At 40.6% G+C, this 27,259-nt stretch overlaps 1 protein-coding gene across 2 annotated transcripts in view; it reads right to left on the bottom strand.

Annotated features, from left to right (window-relative positions):
• KDM1A (lysine demethylase 1A) overlaps positions 1-20,997 on the bottom strand; it is a 66,034-nt gene extending 45,037 nt beyond the window's left edge. The window contains exons 1-2 of one of the 2 annotated variants that reach the window (XM_019981699.2): positions 20,513-20,997; positions 9,861-10,026 (exon numbers count right to left, since the gene is read on the bottom strand). In XM_019981699.2, the coding sequence (XP_019837258.2) occupies positions 9,861-10,026; positions 20,513-20,869 (523 nt within the window). In that variant the 5' untranslated portion in view covers positions 20,870-20,997. The remainder of the gene's footprint in view (positions 1-9,860; positions 10,027-20,512) is intronic. The other variant, XM_019981708.2, reaches the window with a different exon arrangement.
• Positions 20,998-27,259: the final 6,262 nt, after the last annotated feature.

The following is a 27,259-nucleotide window of genomic DNA, read 5'->3' on the forward strand; positions in this document are numbered from 1 at the left end:
ATAAAACAGTGACATTTTAATTAAACTAATCTGGTCACTTTGTACCAGATAGATCAGAGGGTAAAGGTGATCTAGATGAAGGAGATTCAATAGAAAGACTACTGAAATAATTTGGATATGAAGCAAAATCCACTAAAATTAAAAGGGAGACAGTAAAAATGGATGAGGCATATAACAAGTTGAAGAAACTGTGCACAGGAAGACACGACTTTTCAAGAGATTTGATGAAAGAGATAAGGGAATTTCAAGATGACTGCAAGCTTCCAAAGTTCAGGAGAATGGACTTCAGTAATAATAAAATGTATAAACAGTAAATCTGGGAGACAGCTTAGTAAAATTAAATGGGCTCAGACAGTAAAGCGTCTGTCTACAATGCAGAAGACCCAGGCTCAATCTCTGGGTGGGGAAGATCTTCTGGAGAAGGAAATGGCAACCCACTCCAGTACTCTTGCCTGGAAAATCCCATGGATGGAGGAGCCTGGTAGCCTACAGTCCATGGGGTCGCAAAGAGTCGGATACAACTGAACGACTTCGCTTCACTCTAAAGATGGTGGGAAATTAAAGACTGGAGCTCACAAGTGAGAATGGGACTAAGAAATTTTAAATTAGCATGGAGGTAAAAGAGTCTGAAGCAGCTATATGTTAATCTCATAAGGAAAGACACAAAGAGGAACTGGTCCATGTAAATGACAAAAAAAAAAAATTGAGAAAAATTGAGTTATTGGTGACCAGCACCAACCACTTCATGCTGCCTTTCTATCCTTGCTTTAGTGAGAGGTGGCTTAAAAATGGTATATACTATTTTTTGCTAAGTTTTCTACTATGATTTTCAGCAGAAGAATAAATGATCTATAGCAGCTGAAAGAAATATAAGGGCTCAGAAAGGTAGATCTAAATTAGCCTAAAGGAGCCTCAGGGGTTCCTCTGAAGTACATCAAAGGTATTTAAAAACACCTTTTTCCAGGGGTCATGTATGGATGTGAAGAGTTGGACTGTGAAGAAAGCTGAGCGCCGAAGAATTGATGCTTTTGAACTGTGGTGTTGGAGAAGACTCTTGAGAGTCCCTTGGACTGCAAGGAGATCCAACCAGTCCATCCTAAAGGAGATCAGTCCTGGGTGTTCTTGGAAGGACTGATGCTGAAGCTGAAACTAATACTTTGGGGTCTACCTCCTGCGAAGAGTTGACTCATTGGAAAAAGACTCTGATGCTGGGAGGGATTGGGGGCAGTAGGAAAAGGGGACAACAGAGGATGAGATGGCTGGATGGCATCACTGACTCGATGGACATGAGTTTAAGTGAACTCCGGGAGTTGGTGATGGACAGGGAGGCCTGCCGTGCTGCAATTCATGGGGTCGCTAAGAGCTGGACACGACTGAACGACTGAACTGAACTGAACTGAACAATGACCGATGGAGAAAGGAATGGCAATCCACTCCAGTATTCCTGCCTGGAGAATTCCATGGACAGAGAAGCCTGGTAGGCTACAGTCCGTGGGGTTGGACATGACTGAGCGACTAACACACACACAAAACACTGATCAATACTCTCCAACAAAATTAACCAAAACGAAATCTCCAATTAGAGCAGCAATTCTAGGGTTACACTGTTATTTAAATTAATGAACTAAGAATAGATAACCTTAAAGTCTGAAAAGCAAGAAAACTGCTGCCTGAGGTAGGAGCCTGCCTGGGATTTTTTCACTGTACTACTGGGAAAGGTGTAGCACAGATTTGCTCCAGAACTTAAACGTGGGATCAACTGAGAAGCTCAGCAGCAGGGATCCTACATAGAAGAAAGTAAAAGCCCTACAAGCTAGGGATGAAAGCAAAGCTTTTAGAAACCAATTGCAAGAACTGAGTTCTTCACATGTTATTTCCCTCCACATTGCATACAGCAGATTTTCCTTATTTTGTTGCAAAATCTTGGTTTGTAGTTTACTTTTCAAAATGTTGCAAGGAAAATCTACAATTTGGATGCTATGTTCCTCAACTACCAAGCTTAATCTATGTCCGAGTAGTTAAAAACAAAGCTTATTTTTATAGTTATTTACCTGCTTTTATAAAGGCCAATATGGAACTTTATTCTGGACCGGCTATTAAAAGAACCATTATACCTTTACACAACTGATAACCATGAATGTATTTCCCAATAGGAGAATTCCCTTTTCCTGCTCAGGTAGGTTTTTCAGAATTCTGGCTATCTGCACCTTCCTGGGTTATGATTAGATTAAATTATACTTCCATCTGAAGTATAATTTGAGTCTACGATACTATGAAAAACATACAACTTCTTAGAAATAAATTAATCATATGTACTCGTCTATCTTCAAATATCAGAAAATGCTAAAAAAATAGCAAAAGTAAAAACAATCCTACTTTCAAATGTTTAAAACCTCTGTGATCAGCAAATATGGCAAAATTTAACATGTTATATCTCAATAGTTGATACATAGGTTTACATTGTCAAGATTTGCCCTTCTTCTGATGATTTAACATATGAAAGCTTAAAGAATGATCTATCTTGCAAAGAAAGATCTATTCACATTACTGAAAATGGGCTTAAACACTTTCCAGTTTCCAAAAGTGACAGAATATATATGTCAACCTAATCCATAACCTCACCTGATTTTTTCCTGATTAAAATGCCAATCCAATGCAACTAGAGATTATCATACTAAGTGAACCAAGTCAGAAAGACAAATACCATATGACATCACTTATATGTGTAATCTAAACTATAACACAAATGAACCTACCTATGGAACAGAATCGCAGACACTGAGAACAGTGTGGTTTTTGTGGCAGCCTTAGTGGTTGCCAAGGGAATGGGGTTTCAGGGCGGGATGGACTCAGAGCTTGGGGTTAGCAGATGTAAGCTGTTATATACAGAATGGATAAACAATAAGGTCCTACCGTATAGCATAGAGAACTATATTCAATATCCTGTGATAAACCATAATGGAAAAGAATACTAAATAAAGAATATACATATAACTAAACATATATATATTTGTACGTATAACTCAATCACTTTGCTGCGCAGCAGTAATTAATACATTGTAAATCACCTATACTTCAATAAAAATACCTCCACCAATCCACTTTATTCCTGGTTCAACTCTGTGTTTAATAAATTCAAGATGTTTGTACACAAAAGTGGAGTGCATATGTTCTCATCTGATCCTCATATCAAGACCCATTTTGCAGATGATAAAATCCTCACAAACTATCCTGCTCTTCTATTATCCATGATCACACCAAATAAACCATGGCAGCAAAAAGAATACAAGGAGATTATAAAAATAAAGTTGTTCAACTAAACAAATTACTGTTTTGCATTAATAGAAAATAAAGCAAAATAATAAAATAAAACCAGTCATTAAGAAAAGCAGCACAATCTCTAAAAGACCAAATGTAACTTGGTAGCATCTCATTCAAAGGTTCTTATCAGCCAAAAGCAGTAAACAGTTAAAAATCAAGGCTCTCAAACTGCTTCATAAAAGCCTAATTTCATTCTTTTATGTTTAAAGTACAACTTCCAAAATCCAATTTTGGGAAAAACATCTGAAAACAACTTCTGAGATCTCATCAAACTTTGAATACACTTTTACTGTATTGTTTCTTCATTACTGTCGATTAATATATCTATAAACCTAAACTGGACTGTGAATTTTTTGTAGGACTTAGTCTTCAGCCTTGAACCCTCAGAATCTAGCACCATGCCTGGAATAAAACATTATAGTTTTACAATTAATGTATGTAAAATACAGAGAATGAGCAGTTGCACATTTGAGGGAATCTTATTTTGTGTAGAAAATGTCTCTGTAATACATTTTTCTCTTTTATACTACCAATCCCCTTCCTTGTTGGGTTTGTTTGTTTTTTAATTCTTCCAGTAAGTAAAGAAGAATCTGAAGACTTCCTTCCTTTCCACCCTTTCTGCCTCTCTCTCCAAATTCTTATTCTATAATGTAACACTTAAGGGTATTTTGCCATTGACAATAATACAGCTGTATCTCATATCAAGCTACAAATTATCTAAGAGTGGGGACCATGTATTGGATAGTAATATACACGTTGGTCCATTTTTAGTCATCTCTCAAAATATAAAAATTTCGTTGAATTGATCTAGATTACCTTTTCAGGCTGTGACATTTTCCCCCAGATCTCTAGTAAGTTATTCTGGAGCATAGTTCCAAATCAGAACACTGAAATGATGCTATACAAAAAAAAAAAAAAAGGCAAGAAAATTAATCCTAGGTCTATTTTCTAAATGTATGCATCACACGTCATATGATAAGAAAAATCAAATGATTTCAGGCACTTAGTTGACACTACAGGCCAAAATGGCAACATATACAACTCTTCAGGAATGAATTTCCTAGCAACTTCTATTAAATCTATAAAAGAGGGTCTGTTGCTGGGTATGGGGGCTGTGCACTTGCAGGCATGGACAGAGAGAAGCCTGGGATAAGCCAGTTGAGAGCACTTATAGCACAAAAAACAAAAATATTCACCTGAACTCTGACTGTAACTATCCATGCTGCTGAATCCAGCACTTTTACTGATTGCAATCAGTGTGACTGCCTCACAGAGAAGATGCCAGGGCATGTTGTAAACAAAGAAGAACAAAAACCTAAGGACCATTTACAAACATTGGGACTGACCACTGATTTTTCCTTTTGAAGGAAGGTCCATCTTCAGCTCTTCTCTGGTCAAATTTAATTGTATCAAGGTCTAAAGCATGATCCAAAAGATTCTGTCTTTTGGATTTTTGCTGAACCAAATAAAGCAATTCACCAAATATTTGGTCATCAATCTTTTGTCATATGGATATTTTCATTATATTATTACTTGTGATCAAATTTCACTCAGTTTTAAGCTAAATTCGTCAACCCATAAAGATACATTTGGTATATTTTCTATAAATTTAGTGGGTTTTTTTGGGTATTTTTACTACTTAAGGTTACATCTCCTTTTGTGTGATTTTTAAAATATACTTTCAATCTACAGCATGATTATTACAAGATCAAGGTCCTCAAATTATTAAAACTACACAAAATTGTCATACCAGTCTCTCGTGTCTCAATGTTTTATAATTTGCTTAATAGCTTACATCTCTTTCAAACACACACACCACACACTTCCAAAATTACCAGGTACAATAAAGAGAAATACTTTCCTTCCTGTTCTTACCAGAATCCTTAAACAAGGAGGTAAAGTGATTCTTCCCAGTCATTTAGAGTAGTCACTGACCAGCAAACAATATCTAACAAAATTGATTTAAAGAGTTAAACAATGGTTAATGGAAGGAAGCCTTCGAGTTTCATTATAGAGTATTAGCATAGCACTGAGTCTGGAAAAATGGTACCCAAAAGACACATGCACACACATACATATATTTTAAACATACTTCTGATGTTTCTATTGAGAAATTCATTACCGTGAAGAAATCTTAAGACAGGCAACTTAATAACATATTTTAAATTTCATTTTATTTTAGAATACGTTTCCATAAAAGGGTTTGGGTTTGGGGAATAAAAGTCTTAAGCTATATACAACTAAGCTACCTCTAACCTCAAGAGTTCAGAGTTCCTAAACAGTAATCTCAAACCAGAGTCCCTAAATAGTAATCCAATACAAAATTTAAATCCAGGAACTACTAGTGAGATTTTCCTGGAAAATTTCAATTGCTGAAAAGCAGTGAAGGGGAAAAAAATTATGTTTTTGTATGAAAATAAAAAACAAAGTGCTAGCAAATTAGTTAACATAGTAAAACCTCACTGAGGAATAATCTAAGGTACAGAGGGTAACAATTGATTCAAAAGGGGAAGAAATCTTTTCTCCAACAGAAAGCTACTTTAACAGAGGGGCAATTATTTTAAATCAGTATGTAAACTCCAACTGAGATTTCATTCTATTTTATCAAAGCTCTACTATTATGTGACACCACTAATAACCAAACATGCAATGCCAAAGACAACCTGTTCAGGCTGAGTTGCCATGACTCCCCAAAACACAAACCACTTTTATCTTGATAGAAAAGGTTCTAGAAAACCAAATAAAACCATCATTTGTTAAAATATATTCAGAAGTGTACAGCAAATGTAAAAATAGATGGGAAATTTTTAAGAAAATAAATTAGGTGAATTTTAAATATAAGCAGCAATATTTAGTACAAAAAATACATTTACCCAAGTAACTACACGGAACTACATGCCACATTAAGTTATAATTAAAAACTGACAAATCTACAAACAATGTTTAACCCAGAACAGAAAGCTTTTTTCCCAAGTAAGTTCAAAGAGAAAAAAACCCAAACTTTTATTTTTTTGGTTGGGGGGAAGGGGCACATGGCACATGCTTGCGGAATCTTAGTTCCCTGGCCAGGGATCGAACACAGGCCCTGGCAGTGAAAGTGTGGGGTCCTAACCACTGGATTGCCAGGAAATTCCCAAAACCCAAACCTCTTATTTCTACAGAAATTCAACTTTGATATTGACAGCATTTTTCTTCTGATCAAGATCCAGTAAATTAAATTACTAAAAAGTCTAAAAATCATCTCTCCAATCCCAGTCTCTTTACTCCTTTACTTCCCCTTTAAATAGCAGATAGGTTGATTTTTCCAAAACATGTATTTTGGTAAACATCCTTTACTCAAAAGACCAGTGCTACTACCTCTGACCACATCCTCCCAGAGTTCAAAGGACATTAAGTTCAAATTCCTTAGCCTGGTACCCAAGGCTCCAACCTCCCCTTCTAGCCTCCTCTTAGAACTCTCCTAGAGGAATCTTCTCCAATCAAATCATTTGACCCACTGACTTCAGAATATCACATTGTGATTTCATAATTAACAAAATAGCTTATTCTAAAGATTAACACTATGGAAAGCAAAGCAAATTTTCTAAACATGTTTAAAAATTGGTAAGAATGAAATGTATTCAAACCTGCTATATTTTAAGAGACTAAGTTAACGTCTTGTTGTTGTTGTGCAGTAGCTAAGCTGTGTCCGACACTTGAGACCCCATGGACTGTAGCTCACCGGGCTCTTCTGTCCATGGGATTTCCCAGGCAAGAATACTGGAGTGGGCTGCCATTTCCTCCTCCAAGTTAATATCTAGTTATCACCTAAAATGACTGAAAAGATTTGGCACAGAACCAGACCTAGGGCTTCTCTGGGTGGCACAGTGGTTAAGAATCCACCTGCTAATGCAGGAGACACAAGTTTGGTCCCTGCTCTGGGAAGATCCCACATGCTGCATGGCAACTAAGCAGGCACACCACAACTACTCAGCCAGCGCTCCAGAGCCCAGGAGCCACAACTACAGAGCCCATGGGCCGCAACTACCGAAGTATGCCCTAAGCCTGTGCTCCGCAACAGAGAAGCCACCTCAATGACAAGCCCACGCATCACAGTGAAGGGCAGTCCCGCTTACCACAACTAGAAAAGATGGCACTCAGCAACAGAGACCCAGCACAGCTAAAGGTAAGTAAACAAATCTTCATATATAGATATATATATACACACACACATATAAAGAATCAAACCCACATTGTCTCTCAAGATTTTAAGATACCCATAGGACAAAGCCACCACTCATTCCTGAATGAAAACTTAAGTGACAGAACTAGTTCAGATAGGACACGAGATTTGGAAAACCTGGACAGTTTCTACGTATTTGAACTCCCCTGATAATATTTAATTATTCACCATGAGGACCCAAACTATTTCTAAATTCTGCAGGCCAGTAAGTTACCACTACTTTCCCAGGGAAAGTACTTTGCTAATACACCCTACAATGTTTTAAAAAATTTAAGTTGTTTTAGAGGAAAGATAACTACTTTCATAAGCACAAATGGTTAGAAGTTTTGGCTGTAATCAACAAACTTCTGAGCACTGAAGATACCCTAAACTTGAGAAAATTAACTTTCTCCAAATTATTAAACAGTTTAAAACTTGTTTAAACTAAACCACTGGATTAAAACGACTAGAACATAAAGGCATAACAAGAGTTCCACAGATCCTAAATCCCTTTGCTAAGATATTTACTTTTTGTAGAAACAGTACCTGACATTTATGGGAAAAGAAAGCAAAATAAAAAACCTCTTTTACAAGAAAGAAAACCCTAAGACTTGGTTTAAAATTTTCAGAGGATTAAGTGTGTATCAACTTAACCAGTAAATCAGCTTCTTCCTGGAGACACTGACAACCACACAAAAAAGAGAGGGAGGCAGTATCAGAGATATCAGATTATCTGATTATTACCACGTGTTGCATAAGCAAATCTACAGCAAAGGCAGAAGAAAAGAAAGGCAAGAATCAAAGAAAGTTATAGAAGAAAGGGGCAGAGTCAAGGGGAGAGTTGGGAGTAAGGACAGAAAGAAGGGGAGAGAGCTAAATGTAAAAGACTAGAAAGAAGAGGAAAAATAAATCAACAAAAAGAGAGGCAGTGTTGCTGAGGTACATTTGCCACAAGGACATTACTCCCATATGCCACTCCTAGGAAGTAATTGATAAGTCATTTTAAGAAAGTCTTAGGAAAACCATTCTTAGAAAATTTGATTCTTAAGAAGAATTAAACCCAGAATCTTTTTCTAAATGCACTCAAATTGTATACTTTCATTACACTTACTTACAATTATTATAAATTATAAATTTTTATTTTTGAATTTTAACCTCAGAACCTGTTTGATAAGTTCTAAGTTTAAATTAATATCTGATTTGTTACACTCTCAAGTGATACATCAGTATTAATCCCTTTAAAAAAAATACAGTAACTTCTGGGTATTTATATAACATAATAAAGGAGAAAAACAGCAACAACCACAAAAAAACTAAAAAAAATGATAAAATTTCTTAAAGATAGTACGTCTTAATCAGGGTACCTATGAAAGTGATGCAACATACAACAGATGGGATCTGAAACAAGTACTTTATTTTTAAAAGGTGCAGAACTAAAAGAATTGGTGAGGTGAATGGGCCTGGAGCTGATACTGGAAATACAGAAAATATTTTAAAGAGAAGAACTAGTAAAAATCCAAAGTCAAGAGGAGTTAATGAAATGCCTTTAAAGGCAGAAGATATGAAATATTAACAAAGATTCTACTTTGGCTGGTCTTGCAAAACAAAAGGGCATTCCTGATTGGTCTGGGTATCTTCAGCAGGACTCATGAAGGGATGTTAGTGAGAATTTTTAAAGATGTTTATAGCTCTGAAAACAGTACCATAGACTCCAGCAATCTTTCCAGGTCACAGGAAGACTGTGACCTTAGAATCTCTTCATAGCCTTTTCTCACCACATTCTTTTGAGTACAGGGCTCAATAACTAAACGACAGGCATTCAGGCCTTTTCTTTTTGACTTTAGACTACATTTTACATTCGTTCACCAGAAAGACCCTCTTCAAAACTGATACACACCATGACAGTTTTATCAGAAAGTATCTAACCATAAAGTAAGTGGCACAATTTAGCTAGAATAATTTCTGAACCATTCTACCTCTAAATTCTGAATCAGAGTTACCAGTGAGAGGTTTGGTTCTTTGGGTTTGACTTTTGTATGTTTTCTCCAATTGTTCATTTTCTCCAACTTTCCAACTGCCTTACATAGCCATTATCCTTTTACCCTCCTTCTTTACTTTCCTCCTATATGTACAAATGCACACAAAAAGAATGTCAGTACCATTACGTATGTATATGTATGTGTGTAAACATGTATATGCACATATACACATACTAAAATACACACGGCCAATATCAGAGTATAAACCAAAGACATCAATAACATTGCAGAATAAGAGTAAATTCATTTATCCTTATTTCTAAGATAAAACAAAACTGTGGTTAGTTACTACAACTCACCAGATGGTTCCTCGGGCTCACTTTCATTTTCTTCCTCAGGTGGGGCTTGAGGGGGTGGTGGAGGAAGCTTCTTTTCCTTCTCCGCTTTAGCATTTCTCTCTTCTTCTGAATAATACTCGTCTTCTGAGAGGTTGGCCAAACTTTCATCCATCTCTCTATACTCTACCTATATGGAGATTATACCAGGGAAAGCTAAATACAGTGGACGTCTAAAGTCAGAAACTCAATTTGGAACTGTAAGTAAATGTGAATTGCTTTCTATCTTCAATTTTAAAAGGAAATAAGCAAATAACAAAGAACAGGTGAGCTCCTAACAGGTAACCGTTAAAACAAAATCACTCATGAAACAATCTTTTGTCAGTTCAGATTTAGCCCAAACTAACTTTCACATCATAGTACTGAAATTCAAATTAACGACTCTGAGGCTCTCTGCAACCTCAAACTGTTTGTGCGTGCATTTGTATGTACATATATGTTATGTTCACATACTGCAAGTTTCAACAACAGACTAAAATAGTCCTCAATCAGACAAAAATACAGTCAACTAGAATAACAAGTCCGTCCAATGCCAATGTGTACTTCTAACTACTGTTCCATAGGAAATAGAGAAAAATAGGAAAACAGCAAAAGAATTTCAGAAACCAAATCAGAGGTGCGGATGGTGGGCAGGGAATAAAAGCTGCAAATGGCAACAGTCAAAAACAATAAACAGGTACCTATGCTTAAAGAAACAAAACACTGGTGACTCAAGAGAGTCGAATGATCACAGCAAAGAATCCATATGAACACAAACTAAGAAGTAAGTCATGGGGAAATGGAGACTACAAGCCTTACTAGTAATTAACACTGGTTATAAAGAGGAAATTCAGTCACAAGTAGAAAGAGGAAGCAGTCCTACTGAATGTTTTATTGTGGGGTAGAGCAATTTAGGATAGCGAAGATTATTATCGATCTATCTCTCTGCTAAAATGTGTAATGTGATATTACAAACAGTCATCAACCTTGCTCAGCTCAGTCGCAACCAACTCTTTGTGACCCCATGGACTGCAGCACAACAGGCTTCTCTGTCCATCACCAACTCCCGGAGTTTGCTCAAACTCATGTCCATCAAGTCGGTGATGCCATCCAACCATCTCATCCTCTGTTGTTCCCTTCTCCTTCTGCCTTCAATCTTTCCCAGCATCAGGGTCTTTTCAGATGAGTCAGTTTAAGGTGGCCAAAGTACTGGAGTTTCAGCTTCAGCATCAGTCCTTCCCATGAATATTCAGGACTGATTTCCTTTAGGATGGACTGGTTTGATTTCCTTGCAGTCCAAGGGACTCTCAAGATTCTTCTCTAACACCACAGTTCAAAAGCACCAAATCTTTGGCGCTCAGCTTTCTTTATAGTCCAACTCTCACATCAAGACTACTGGAAAAACCATAGCTTTGAAAAAAGACTAAAATAGTCCTCAGTCAGACAAAAATATAGTCAACTAGAATAACAAGTCTGTCTAATGCCAATCTGTACTTCCAATTACTATTCCATAGGAAATAGGAAAAACACCTTGGAACACTGTCAAATCATCATTTCGACTCCCATCCCAATAAAGATTTCAAGAAGCCACAGAAACAACAGCTCTCTATCCTGGATTCAATGAAAAGACAAAATGAATAAAATAAACAACTTACTGGCTGTGGAGACAGGGCAAGGACAACATGGCTTCCACATAAACACAGCTAACTTATTAGGCTTCTGAAATGCGAAATCTTGTGGATCAGAGAGAGTATAATCTATTTTAATTTTTAAATATCTCTGAAATAGCTCCAGATGGCTGGCTGCTATTATTTTTTTTTTAAATGACGTGACCACAGATTTGGGGAGTCAGTAGCTAAGGGAGTAGACATAAGAGTTTTACTGAAAACATGGATTGGATTAGAAAATGGAAACAATTATGGATAAATTGAACAGTTTTGATGTGCTCTAAGAATCTTATTTAACACATGAATTTATCTATCAAACACTAAACATTGAGAACACGGCACAATGGAGAAAATGATTGTAAATGAGTCTCTCTGTCCTTAATAAGCTGAAACTCTAGTGGCAAACAAAATAAACTTGATCAGGTAAACATCTCATAGAGATTTTACAATCAAATCTCCCAGAAATGTAGATACTTGGCTTAAAGCTCAACATTCAGAAAACTAAGATCATGGCATCCACTTCCATCGCTTCATGGCAAATAGATGGGGAAACAATGGAAACAGCGGCTGACTATTTTTCTGGGCTCCAAAATCACTGCAGATGGTGACTGCAGCCATGAAATTAAAAGACACATACTCCTTGGAAGGAAAGTTATAACCAACCTAGACAGCATATTAAAAAGCAGAGATATTACTTTGCCAACAAAGGTCCATCTAGTCAAGGCTATGGTTTTTCCAGTGGTCATGTATGGATGTGAGAGTTGGACTATAAAGAAAGCTGAGGGCTGAAGAACTGATGTTTTTGAACTGCGGTGTTGGATTCTTGAGAGTCTCTTGGACAACAAGGAGGTCCAACCAGTCCATCCTAAAGGAAATCAGTCCTGAGTGTTGAAGCTGACAATACTTTGGCCACCTGATGTGAAGAGCTGACTCATATGAAAAGACTGATGCTGGGAAAGATTGAGTGCAGGAGGAGAAGGGGATGACAGATGATGAGATGGTTGGATGGCATCACCGACTTGATGGACATGGGTTTGGGTGGACTCTGGGAGCTGGTGATGGATAGGGAGGCCTGGCGTGCTGAGGTCCATAGGGTCGCAAAGAGTTGGACACGATTGACTGACTGAGCTGAACTGAAACTTTATCCTATTTGACTGAGATAAACTACAGAACAGACCTCAGGGTAATGGGTAAAGCAGCAAGGAGGGGAAAAAAGTTTCAGAGAGGGAAGGGGTTAGAAAATGTAATATATGTTTACAGTATGTAGCCTCCTTTCTCCTTTTACCCCTCAACAATGCTTGACCCCTCTGTCTCCAAAATTCAGCCCTTTAATCCCCCTGCGTATCAGTCCAAAACATTCAATGAATAATCACTTAACAAGGGCCTACTATGGAACTGGGCAATATGCAAATTCTGAGACAAAGACCAACAGTAAGATCCTCTCTACTGCAGTAGTTCAGCTTTTGCCTAAGACATCAAGCCCTTTGAAGGAAAAAAGAATACAAGATTAAAGTTAAGTTCTAATACTCTGGACACCTGATGTGAAAAGCCAACTCACTGGAAAAGAGCCTGATGCTGGGAAAGACTGAGGGCAGGAGGATAAAGAGGGGACAGAGGATGAGGTGGTTGGATGGCATCACTGACTCAATGGACTTGAGTTTGAGAAAACTCCGGGAGATAATGAAGGACAGGGAAACGGACACGACTGAGCAACTGGTCAACAACATAAAATTCTATTTTGTAAAAAAGGATTTTTCCACTTGCTAAAAAAAGTTTAAAAACCATCTGAAAGAATCATACAAACTCTAAAAAATAAAAACTGTCACCCTGAGAAAAAGAATGGATGCTGTGAACACAAACAATTGGGACTCATTTGTGTGCTGTGCTAAGTGGCTTCAGTTGTTTCTGACTCTGTGCGACTCCATGGAGTATAGCCTGCCAGGCTCCTCTGTTCACGGGATTCTCCAGGCAAGATTATTGGAGTGCGTTGCCATGCCCTCCTCCAGGGAATCTTCCCAACCCAGGGATCAAACCCGCATCTCTTAAGTTTTCTGCACTGGCAGTTTGGTTCTTTACCAGCGGCACCAACTCAAAAGACTGAATGCTCTGAACACAAAGGATTGGGAATCTTTTATCCTTAAGTAAAATTCTCTGCTTATTTAACTTGTATGTAGAGTACATTATGTGAAATGCTGGGCTGGATGAAGAACAAGCTGGAAACAAGGTTATTGGAAGAAATATCAATAACCTCAGATACGCAGATGACACCACCCTTATGGCAGAAAGCAAAGAGGAACTAAAGAGCTTCTTGATGAAGGTGAAAGAGGAGAGTGAAAAAACTGGCTTAAAACTCAACATTCAAAAAACTAAGATCATGGCATCTGATCCCATCACTTCATGGCAAATAGATGGGGAAACACTGGCAACAGTGACAGACTTTATTTTTCTGGGCTTCAAAATCACTGCAGATGGTGACTGTAGCCATGAAATTAAAAGATCCTTGCTCCCTGGAAGAAAAGCTGTGACAAAACCTAAACAGCATATTAAAAAGCAGAAACATTACTTTGGGGACAAAGGTCCATCTAGTCAAGGCTATGGTTTTTCCAGTAGGCATGTACGGATGTGAGAGTTGGACCATAAAAAAAGCTGAGCACCGAAGAATTGATGCTTTTGAACTCTGGTGTTGGAGAAGACTCCTGAGAGTCCCCTGGACTGCAAGGAGATCCAACCAGTCCATTCTAAAGGAAATCAGTCCTGTATACTCACTGGAGGGGCTAGGATGATGCTCCAATACTTTAGCCACTTGATGGGAAGTAGCCAACTCACTGGAAAATACAGATGCTGGGAAAGATCGAAGGCAGGAGGAGAAGGGGCCGACAGAAAAGGACAAGATGGTTGGATGACATCACCGACTCAGTGGACATGAGTTTGCACAAGCTCTGGGAATGGTGAAGGACAGGGAAGCCTAGCGTGCTGCAGTCCATGGGATCACAAAGAGTTGGACATGACTGAGAGACTGAACAACAACAGAACCTCAGAGGTTCTACAACTACTTATACTCAAGGACAAAAGATGCCCCAAGAGGCAGATATGAGTCAGAAGGGTACTTGTTTTTACCTGTACACCCATGACTCTCAAATTTACATCTCTAGTCTCTTCTCTCCTCCACACCCTCGCAACAGTGATTCATTCACTTCCCAATCACCTTAAAGCTCATCTTTTGTTTTAACAGTTTTTCCTTGTAATTCACCTAAGGACACAACTGCCAGATTAATTTTCCCAAATATGTTATATTTCACACAGTTTAACAGATGAATGCCCAAACTGTCATAGCAGCGTAAGAACTCTCTGGCTCTAGCTAGTCAAACTTACCTCTAATCATTTTCTAACATACTAGTCAAAATCATCCCTAAATTCCCTAAAAGCTACCCTCACCAAGGAACACCTCCTCTGCAAATCACTCCCTAAGTCTTCCACACTCACAAATATATCTTTCCCTTCTCTAAATTTTCATAGTACTTACCCTTCATAATCTAGCAATATTGTCTGGTAGAATTTTCTGTGATAATGGTAAAGTTGTGCATCTGTGCTTCCAATAAGGTAGCACTAACCGTGGCTACTGAGCACTTGTTATTGCTGTTTAGTTGCTTAGTAGTGTCTGACTTTCATGACCCCATAGAGTGTAGTGACCAGGCTCCTCTGTCCATGAGATTTCCCAGGCAAGAATACTGGAGTAGGTTGCCATTTCTTCTCCAGGGGATCTTTCTGACCCAGGGATCGAACCTGCACCTCCTACATTGGCAGGTAGGTTCTTTACCACTGAGCCACCAGGGAAGCCCCTCACCATGTGGCTACTTAGGATTAAATTAAAATTAAAAATTCAGTTTCCTCAATCTACTAGCCAGAGAAGGCAATGGCAACCCACTCCAGTGTTCTTGCCTGGAGAATCCCAGGGACGGGGGAGCCTAGTGGGCTGCCATCTATGGGGTCACACAGAGTTGGACACGACTAACGTGACTTAGCAGCAGCAGCAATCTACTAGCCACATGTTAAGCGCTCAATAGCCACAACTGCCCAGTGGCTACCATACTGCACAGTACAGATCTCTACAACCTAGACCCAACTCTATACAACACTCCGACTACAATCCCTCTAACTTATCTTGCTCCTAGAAAAATCTCATTTGCAATTAAATTCTTTTGCCCACTGTTTCCAACATTCAGTTGTCCACTCTGGATTTCCTGTCTGCTTTTCAGACCACTTCCTATTATATTCCAAGCATTTCTCACCTCCTTCTCTCAGCTTGTAGCACTTAATCACTGGGTGCCAGACACTGAAATAAGCATTTTGTTTACATTATACATAAACCTAATAATGTTATAGATAGATTTATTTTCCTGAGGAAAGGGAATCAATCACAGGAGGATGAGTTAATTCCAGAAGTTCATCCTTTTCCAGACTACTATAAAAAATTCTGTCCTTTCTCAAGGCTCAGCTCAAGGACGCCATTCCTTAAGCTGTGTGTTGTTCCCAAAGCCTCAGTCCAACCCAACAATTTCAAACCTTAGTTTGCCATAATGTTAGCACACACATTCAAGAGGTAAATTTACTCTGAAACTAATGAAACCTGAGCATCAGGGAACTTCAGTTGCCTGGATTCCTTCCAATACAATACAATTGTGTAATTTCAATTACACAATTATATATACATTTACTTATTTATATAATTATATATTATGTATATATAATTTTTAAATCTCCCCAGAAAAACTGAATAAACTCCCATGCAAAAAATACAGATATATATCCCCTGGATAAACCTCAGAACTCTTGAAGCAAGGCCTATTTACACTGGACTCAGCTTACATTTTACCCCTTTTTGGACACTCTATCCCTTGAAGTCTGTTTTCTTTGGCTCCCAAGACTAGCTCTGAATACATAGGTCAGCTTCCCCAGTTCTTTACTTTCTAGGTGCTCTCCAAATACACACACAACTCATTTTTCTTTTGGGAGCTTCAGAGCTAATCACAAAGGAAAATTAAAACAAACACAGGAGAATTACAAGACAGAAGTCTTATAGCATGACCCAAATTAATCTACAGATTCAATGTGATGCCAATCAGAATTTCAGCTGCCTTTTTTGCAGAAATGACATATTGATCCTAAAATTTATATGGAAATGCAAGAGATAAAGAATGGCCAAAACAATCTTGAAAAAGAATAAAGTTGGAGAACTCATACTTCCTGATTTCAAAACATATTGTCAACCTACAGTAATCAGGTCAGTCTGTTGCTGGTTTAAGAACAGAAATATAGAACAATGGGATAGAAGTGAGAGTCCAAAAATAAACTCACACTTATAGTCAATCAACAAGGGTGTCAACCATCCACAGGGAGACAGAATAGCTTCAACAAATTGTGTTGGGACAAATAGATATACACAGGCAAAAGAATGAAGTTGAACTTCTACCTAAAGCCATCTACAAAAATTAACTCCAAAATGATCATTGACCTAAAAGAGTTAAAAGTATAAAACTGTTAGAAGAAAACACAGGAGTAAATCTTTATGACACTGAATTAGGCAACAGTTCCTTAGATGGGACACTAGAAGCAAAAGGGACAAAAGAAAAAATGTTAATAAATTGGAAACCAAAATTAAAACTTTTGTAATCACCATATATACAGAACTCGAACTACTCAACAATAAAAATACAACACAATTTAAAGATGAGCCAAGGAGGGACTCCCTGGTGGCTCAGTGATAAAGAAGTGTTAGTCACTCAGTCACATCCAACTCTTAGTGACCCCATGGACTACAGTCCTGTCCAGGCTCCTCTGTCCATGGAACTCTCCAGGCAACAAAACTGGAGTAGGTTGTCTTTTCTTTCTCCAGGGGATCTTCCTGATCCAGCAAACCTGGGTCTCCTGCACTGCAGACAGATTCTTTATTGTCTGAGCCACCAGGAAGCTCTCAGCAGTAAAAAAAAAAAAAAAAAAAATCCACCTGCCAACACAGAATGCACGGGTTCAATCCCTAATCTAATCCTGGAAGATTCCACATGCCCTGGAGCAACTAAGCCCTGGGCCACAACTACTGACCTGTGCTCTAGAGCCTGGGGGCCACAATTACTGAGCCCATGTGCCGAAGCTAATGAAGCCTGTGTGCCCTAGAGCCCATGCTCTGCAACAAGAGATGCTGCTGCAATGAGAAGCATGTGCACCACAACTAGAGAGCAGCCCCGCTCAGTTCAGTTCAGCTGCTCAGTCGTGTCCGACTCTGCATCCCCATGGGCTGCACGACAGGCCTCCCTGTCCCTCACCAATTCCTGGAGTTTACTCAAACTCACGTCCATTGAGTTGGTGATGCCATCCAACCATCTCATCCTCTGTCGTTCCCTTCTTCTCCTGCTTTCAATATTTCCCAGCATCAGGGTCTTTTCAAATGAGTCAGTTCTTTGCATCAGGTAGCCCCCGCTAGCTGCAACTAGAGAAGAGCCCTTCCAGCAATGAATACCCAACACAGCCAAAAATAAAGAAACAAACAGAAAAAGAGCCAATGATAGAAAGACAACTTTCACCTAAAAAGATATACAAATGGCCAATAAGTATATGGGAAAATACTCAAGTCAACATCTTTAGCTTACATATTAAAAAAACCACAATGAGATACCACTTCACACCCACTAGAATGGCTATAAATAAAAAGACAATATCAAGTGTAAACAGGATTGGAGAAATTAGGACTCTCAAATATCGACAGCTGGAATGTAAAATGATGAGGCTGCTATGGAAAACTGTTTGGCAGCTCCTCCAAAGGTTAACAACCCATGCTTGCTAAGTTGCATTCCATACAACCCATTAGTTCCACTCCTAGGTATCAAATCCAAGAGAACCAAAAACATTCACACAGGGCTTCCCTGGTGGTCCAGAAGTTAAGAATCCATCTGCCAATGCAGAGCACACAGGTTCAATCCCTGGTCCAGGAAGATCCCACATTCCTCGGAGCAACTAAGCCTGGAACCACACTACTGAGGCCGTACACCTAGAGACCATGCTCCAAGAGAGAAGCCACCACAATAAGAAGCCCAGGCACTGCCAACTAGAGAAAGCCCATGTGTGGCAACGAAGACCCAGCAGAGTCAAAAATAAATTAATTAAAAAAAAAATTCACAGAAAAAACTTCACAAATGTTCACAGCAGCAATACTCTTAATAGTCAAAAAGTGGAAACACCCCAAATGTCTATAAAATGATGAATGGATAAACAAAACGTGCTATACTCGTACACTGGAATATTATTTGGCCTGTGAACTATTAAGTTCTGAATGGAAGTACTACAACACGGATGAACTCTGAAAACATGGTAAAGCCAGACACAAAAGGCCAAATATGCCTCCATTTACATAAAATGTCCAGAAAACAGCAAATCCACAGTGACAGAAATTAGTTATTGCCAGGGGCTGGGGTTAAGGAGGAATGGGGAGTGCCTGCTAATGTTACAAGTGTCTTTAGGGGATGATGAAACATCCTAAAATTGACTGTTGTGCTGGTTGCCAACTTTGTGAATATGATAAAAATCACTGAATAGACTCAAAAATGGTAAATTTATTGTTTGTGAATTCCCTCAATAAAATTTTTTTTAATCTCATCTTCTGGTTTTCTGGCCACATTATCTGTTGAAATAGTAAAATCAAAACCCAATTGGGCTTCTGCCCTCTATTTCTTTTCAGAGCTGGAAGTTGCCAACCTGTGCTTTGGTTAAAACTTCCTCTCCCCTCAAGACATCCCTAGGGCAGGGTATTCTTGGTGAGAGAGCCCTCAAAACTGGGCAATCTATTCTGAGGGCTCTCAGTATAGGCAATACTCAAGAAGCTCCTCGTGCACACTGAACTGGCTCACCCATTTAAATTATAGATATCATAAGCATAAGCTACGATTTACATATTTAGTTACTTAGAACTATATATTTCCAGTTTTTTCAACTGTACCGTGAAATCCCAGAAAAGGCCCACGCCTGAAGTCTGCGCTCTCGCACTGCCCCAGTACCCTGCTCACTGGTGTCCCATGTGGTCCTTTGTTTCAGAGGTTGATGATACCCTACCCTGTTCTAAGTGTAGGGTTTATATTCCAGTTCCACCACTTACTTAGCTTTCTGACTCTGGACAAGTTGCTTAAACTGGGAGTTTCAGCTTACTCATTCCTGAAATGAGGCTAGCAACACCTGCCAGTTACTATTATTTTAACAAACATAAAAATGCTGGTCACGCTTTGAACACAGCATCTGGCATCCAGAATTGTGAGGCAACTATTGTCTGTATATACTGTCCTTGTAACAGTGCCTTGACTAATTGATATTAATCAGCTTCCTCATCTGTAAAAATCCACATCAAAAGATCACTGATAGAATGAAAAGGGGAAAACTCGCTAGCACCAAGCAAAGTGCTCAAAAAAAAAAAAAAAAGTTCCTTCCCCCACCCTCCCGATCTCTCCGGCTAAGACAATTTCTTTACCATCATCCTACAGCCTCAACGTGCTCCCAGCTCAAACACATAAATATCGCCGAGCAGCTTCCAGACACATCTGTGGACAAACAGGGATGAATGTCCCCGACAAGGCCAACCACAACACCACGTCAGGGAGCCATTTTTTCCCCCCCAGTCAAGAAAACGAAAAGGTAGACGAAAAGTATATGAGTGAAAAGACTCCCCTCCGAGATGCCCCTTTTCCTGGGACGGCCGGGTCCCTGCACAAAGACGCGTTCACCACAGGCAAACACCTTCCCTTCGCTCACCCCACCCAGTCAGCCAGCCGGGAGGTGGGTGGAGGTCGGCGACCGGAGGTCGGGGTGGGCGTGGGGCTCAAGGCCCAAGACCCGGGCTCGCGGAGGTGGGGGCGGGGTAACGCGGGCTGGACAAACTCAGGGGAGCTAGGCACCGGGATTCTGTGTCGAGGGTGGGGGGTCGGGCCTCACCTTCGCCCGCTTGCGCCGGCTGGTCCGTCGCCCCTCCGGCGTCTCTGCGATTCCCGTTTCCATGGGGGTCGCAGACCCAGGGACGGCGGTAGGCCCGGCTTGAGGCCCGGCGGACCCCGGCGGCTCGGCCAGGCCGCCGGGGGGCGAGGCCCGCGGGGGCTCCTTCTTGCGGGGAGTGCGCTCCCCAGCCGCCCCCGGCCCCGCCTCGCCAGGGCCGGACAGGCCCGCGGGCGGTGCGGCCACCTCAGAGCCGTTCTCCGCGCCACCCGCTACCCCCGCACCGGCCTCCGACCCGGCAGCCGCAGCCGCCGCCGCTGCCGCCGCCGCCGCCGCCGCCGCCTTCTTCCCAGACAACATGTCGGGCCGCCTGGCCGCTGACGGCCGTAGGGGCCGCCCGGTCTGTCGGTCCGTGGGTCCGAAGCCGCCTCGCCTCACTTCACACAGTCCGCGCGCTGCCAACCGCCGCCCCGTACGCACGCGCTGCGCGCGCTCCCGCCGCGCCCGGACAATAAGGCCCCGGACGCCCCCGGCCCCGCCCTCCCCGCTGCCATAGAGTGCCGTCCTAGAGGCTAGAGCGGCACCACGGCAAATTGCGCGAAGCTTTCCTAGAGCGTCTCCTTAGCTTTTGGGGATCTGTCCCGGGACGGTTCTCGTTCTAGGGCTTCTGGGCCAGACCGTACATCCGAGGGCAACCATTTCCTCCAGAGACTTGCATGTATTTATAAATTCATTCGTTCATTTACTCATTCATTAGTTCAACTAGTATTAATATGCTTACTACGCGACAAGAGTTTAATTATGAAGTTCTTGCTTTCAAAGAGTTTACAGTCTAGTGAGGGGAAGACACTGAAATGTAGCTGGTAGATCAACTTATTTACTAGTCATAATTGTCCTGCTTGGATGGACTGGCAAAATCTTGGAGAGCAAATGAATTTCATGGTAATAAAATGGACAAAAGTTAGGAAATCCACAGTGAGTCCAAATGGAATTGTCATTTCTTACTGGACTTTGCTCATAGTCTTCCTTCTATGTGGACCGCCCCCCCCCCCCCCGCCCCGCCCACATTTGCACTTTAGCACTTGCACCTCCTCACACTCCTATGCTCCCCATCCCCATTGCACAGGACAGCTTTCCACTCCAGGTTAATTCTAATGTCGGCCCAGATTGTTAGTTCAGTCTCTCAGTCGTGTGTGACTCTGTGACCCCATGGACTGCAGGCCTCCCTGTCCATCACCAACTCCAGGAGCTTGCTCAAACTCATGTCCATTGGCTCGGTGGTGCCATCCAACCATCCCATCCTCTGTCGTCCCCTTCTCTTCCTGCCTTCAATCTTTCCCAGCATCAAGATCTTTCCCAATGAGTCAGTTCTTCGTGTCAGGTGGCCAAAGTTGGAGCTTTGGCATCAGTCCTTCCAATGAATATTCAGGACTGATTTTCTTTAGGATGGACTGGTTGGATCTCCTTGCAGTCCAAGAGACTCTCACGAGTCTTCTCCAAAACCACAGTTTAAAAGCATCAGTTCTTCACCACTCAACTGTCTTTATGGTCCAACTCTCACATCCATACATGACTACTGGAAAAACCATAGCTTTGACTATATGGACCTTTATTGGTAAAGTAATGTCTCTGCTTTTTTAATATGCTGTTTGGTGGAGATCGTGTATTCTTTTAATTCTTCCAGGAATACTTCACTGACTTAACAATGAAATAGGCCTTGTGTTCTTCAAGCTTATTTCCATCAAGACACAGAGTTATCATTGCTTTTCTTATAAGTTTGTGTCTTCAAAGTATAATTTTCAAAAAATGATTCCACTTACATGATGTTCAAGAACTAGTCCAACTGACCTCTAGTGATAGAATCTAATCAGTGGTTGCCTGGGATGAGGGTGGGGTTTGACTTCAAAAGAGCCGTAAAGAATTTGCTGGCAGTGATGGAAATGGTTTATATCTTGACTGGAGTGTGTATGCATGAGTCAAAACTCATTGAATTATACATGTAAAATAGGTATATTTTATTTTATGTTGATTGTATGTTAAAGAAGTTGATTTTTTTTTTTTTACTAAGTACATAGAAAAAAATCAACTTCAGGAAAATTAAGTTCAGGGAAACTAAAGCTTTGCCAGAAAGAAAATCATAGTACAGCACATGGTTCAGCCATGAGCGACACATGTCCAAAATAACATGAACAATGAAAATTATTTTAACCAAAGGGATAGAATTATATTGAGAGAATGGAGAAAGGAGAAAGTTTATGGAGGAGAGAGGGGGTGAGAGAGGTTATAGAAGAGTCAGAATGGGGGTGGATGAGGTTCTGTATCAAAGCTAAATTCCCATCATCCATCATAAAATGATAGTATATAATGTTGAAACCGAGTAAGACCCTATGGTACTTGCCCTCCCTGTCCTCTACCTGCCTTTTATCTGTGGAAAATCTTTAGCCAAAGAACAAGTTTAATCAGAGAAGTGAGTAAATGCAGAAACAAAAGAAAATGGTCAAAAGAGACCAAATAACAATAGTGTAGTCATTAAGCAGAGTCAAGTACCTTTCAGTTCAGTTCAGTCGCTCAGTCGTATCCAACTCTTTGTGACCCCATGAATCGCAGCACACCAGGCCTCCCTGTTGGGGGCCAGAGTGAGGTACTCCGCCCATGGCAAAGGTCATGAGGAAGGAGGCTCGACATACGCAAAGGCGGGATCGAGCCTCAGGAGTCCCCCTGGAACTCCTCGAGCATCTACCCCCATAACCAGAGCCTGCCTACTTTACTACTTTGTGCTCACCTACACCTCTGACTTTACGGGGGGCTGTCCCCCACCACCTCTTTCGGAGAAGGAGTTAACCTAGAGCTCCAGTCAATAAAAACTCTTGGGTGTGACAAGAGTGTTTTAACCTACAAACTCCTCTGAAGGTTCTCTGGCCTGCCTGACAGGCTCGTCCGGCCACATGTGATTGCTCACAGCCTCCCAACCATGAGAGGCACGAGATGCTTTAAACCTTCTAAAAACAGGTTCCTTAGAAAAGTTAGAAAACTATTAGTATAAGTATAATGGGCTAATTAGAAATTGTGTTGGTGAAGGGTTTTTCATTTGCTGAGCCAATGTTTGTTGCTAAGTCTCCATATCCCCTGCCCTTACACACATTAATGAATATATAGAATTGACCTTTGATATTAATCACGTTAGACCTTAGGCTAAGTAAATTCTTTCCTTAACTAAAACCCACTACACCCTCACCCTGTAGGAGTGTAACTTTACTTGGGTGGCGTCTGTTTTGAGAATAATCAGCCCTGGAGAAATAAGTGTCCTGACTGACTGACCGCTGTCACAAGGAGAGGGTCGTAAATTGTCAGCAGGCCCCCCTGGCCAGAAGATGATGTAACACCCCTAAGACCTCTGTATACATTTGTGTGAAGCACCTGACTTTAATAAAAGTCAGGACTGCTGTCCCCACGTGACTTTTGTATAACATCTCAGTGTATAAAAACAGACTCTGGAAAATAAAGAATTGGGATCAGTTTCTCGAAATACTGGTCTCCCCATGTCGCTCTCTCTCTCACTCTGGTTGAGTCTCCATCTGGAGCGCGGAACCCACCATGCTTACTAATTATGCCTGGGCTTCTAAGATCCGACCGGGGAGGCCTCAGTGTCTCCTCTCCTTCGGGAGAACGGAAGGACGCCTGCGGCCTACGTAAGTGGTGCAAGCTTCTTGTCTTGAAGTTTTATTGGTCCCCCGCGTAAACCAAGCTACTCAGCCTCTTTTCTCCACTGAATTTTCCTACTGAGCTATCCTTATTCTATTACTCTTTATATCTTTAATTAATATCTAATTGAAGCTATTATATCCTGATCCTCGCCTACGCCGTCTCTCCTTCGAATACCCTGGATCAGCCGGGGCTGGTCCCCGGCAGGTGGCGCCCGAGACAGGGACTTTCGAAGGTAAGCTCCCCAAAGCAATCAGAGCCATCAGCCCTATTGCTCCCCGTTCTCGGAACAACTGGGTCAGCAGCCCTCTTGTTCCCCCACAGAGCAGTTTGGGTCACCAGCCCTACTGCTCCTCCCTCGGAACAGTTTGAGCCATCAGCCCTATTGTTCTTCCAATGTTCGGGACGGCTAGGACCCCACTCGAGGGTGCCGCGGACCCCCCTGTAGGATAGACAGGGCGAGAGGAGTGGGAAGTGTTGAAAGTGTTAAAGAGTTCGAGTTAGAGAGAAAAAATGGTTTCTGAAGTTAAAAGGCCAAAGAAAAGCCTGATCTTTTGAAAGCTAAAAGCTTTATCTTCTATTATGCTTAACTTTCTGACATGGATAACACTGAAACTAAGAATGTCAACTCTTTATACAAGTAATCTTGAAACTGTTAAAGCTACTGTTAATTTAGATACTTGGGTGAAGGTGAAAAAAACAACTGAACACTTATCCTATAAATATGATTAAAAATGTTCTGGACCCTCATCATGAGGCTGTGGGATGACCTATGGGAGAGGCTATAGCGGTGGATGGTAGTGGGTCTCCACCTTCTGCACAGATCATATTTTCTGCCATTGACGAGGAAGAGGAGGGACACTGTGCTCTACCTCCCGAGGAGTGAGAGGGCTTACAGGACGCTGCGGCCGGGCGCCCTGGCGAGCCCCCTCTCCCTCTGCACAAACCTTTAAAAATTTGTCCAACAATTTCTGATTTAAGGCGACTACCCCACCTCCGCTTGCACCTCTCAGGGCCTAGGAATTCCCCAGTTTACATCCAAAGCCTCCCAGAGCATTGCCTAAGGTTGAAAAAGATTAAAAAGTTTTATTTTTAAAGAAAGGAGCTTTTAAAAAATACACAATATACAGAGCCTACTCCTTGCAGAAAAACCCCCTCAGGGGGGCTTCACCCAAGCAAAAAAAAAAAAAAAGAGAGAGAGAAAAATAAAAAGAAAAAAGAAAAAAGTGAAAAAGAAAAAAGGAAAGAAAATAGAGAAAGATCTAAAGATAGAAAAAGAACTAAAGAGTGAAAAGGAGAGAGGAACGGAGGAGGAAGGAATCAGGGAATGCAGCAAGATAGAAAAAGGAAAAAAGGAAGTTAGAAAAAGAGATACAGAGAGAAAGAGAGGGAGGAGGAAAGAAAAAGTTAGAGAGAAAGAGGGTAAAGGAAAAGAAACGAAACTAAAGAAAGAGAAGGTAGTAAGAAGGAAGAAGGGAGAATGAAAGAGGGAAACAAAAAGGAAATGATAGAAAGTAAAAGAAAAGAGAAAAGGAAGGAAAAAAGAGAGTGAGGGAAAGAAAACTTGAGAAAGATTTAAAGAGAAGAAGGAAGAAAAAATCAGCAGAGGAGAGAGGAGAGAACTTACAGGACACTGTGGCCAGACGCCCTGGCGAGCTACCTCCCGCTCTGCGCAAACTTTTAAAAAAACTTATCCACCACTTTCTGATTTGGGGCGATAGCCGCCGCCTCCGTTTGCGCCTTCCAGGGCCCAAGAGTTCCCCACTTTGCCCCCAAAGCCTCTCAAAGTGTTGCCTAAGCCTGAAAAAGATAAAAAGTTTTTTAAACAGTGGAGCTTTTAAAACAGACTGCATGCACAATATGCAGAGGTGCTCCTTGGAGAAAACCCCCTCAGGGGGGTCTCACCCAGGCTAAGAAAAAAGCAGAAGGTAAAGGGATTTAGCAACAATATTAACCCTTGACGAGGTTACTCCAATTCCAACGGGAGTGGCCAGCCCCCTACCTGAGGGCATTGTAGGACTTGTGCTAGGGCGTAGCTCGCTTTCTTAAAAAAAAAAAAGAAAGAAAGAAAGAAAAAGAATAAATAAATAAATAAAAAGAAAAAGAAAATTTCGGTGGTGCATGGTGTAGTAGATTCTGATTATATTGAGAAATTAAAGTTTTGTTCTCACCGCCTACTAAAACTGTGCAAATTAATAAAGGTCAAAGAGTAACACAGCTTTTGCTTTTTACCTTATTATCAGATAAGAAAAACCTTGACTTCTCAAGCTAAGAGCCACAGAGCATTTAGATTTAGTGATCTAGCTTTTTGGGTGCAGAAAATTACAGCTCCAAGGCCTTTAAAAGATCTTTTAATTCAAGAAAATAAAATGTCAGGGCTATTAGACACAAGAACAGACGTCTCTTAACATTGCTGGAAAAGACTGGCCCAGTTCCTGGCCCACACATACTACTAAAAATGAGTTGGTGGGATTAGAGAAAGTGATATGCGGGGTGAGAATGCTGTAGAAAAAAAAAAAAAAAAAGGGTGAGGGAGAGTTTAAAACCTTGAAGAGTAGTGAGTTTCCTGTTGTTGGACGTATTCAAGTAAAGATTAGATGGTTACTTGTCATCTAAAAAGCTATAGACCAGATTTGGTTTACAAAACTAATTGGAGAAGCTTATAAACATGTTGTGCAACACCTCTTTACTTGCTTCTCATATTTAGGTGTGCCAAAAGTTTTAAAAACTGATAATGCCCCTTTGAAGCTGCGGAGAGATTGTTTACTAACTTTAAATGATTTCCAAAAATTATTAGGGGACATTAATTGGATATGCCCACATTTAAAACTGACTACTACAGATTTAAAGCCTTTATTAGATTGCTTAAAAAGCGATCTTAATTCCAGTTCTAAGAAAAAGTTGACTAATGAAACAGGCTCTTGTCAAAGAAGATGAGACTTTAAATGATCAGTTAATTAAGATTAATATTACCAAAAGATGAGATTAAATTATTCTTGCCACAAAACATACACCTACAGGGTGCTTGTGACAAAAAGGCCCATTGGT

This window comes from Bos indicus, chromosome 2 (assembly GCF_029378745.1).
Source record: "Bos indicus isolate NIAB-ARS_2022 breed Sahiwal x Tharparkar chromosome 2, NIAB-ARS_B.indTharparkar_mat_pri_1.0, whole genome shotgun sequence".
NCBI lineage: Eukaryota > Metazoa > Chordata > Mammalia > Artiodactyla > Bovidae > Bos > Bos indicus.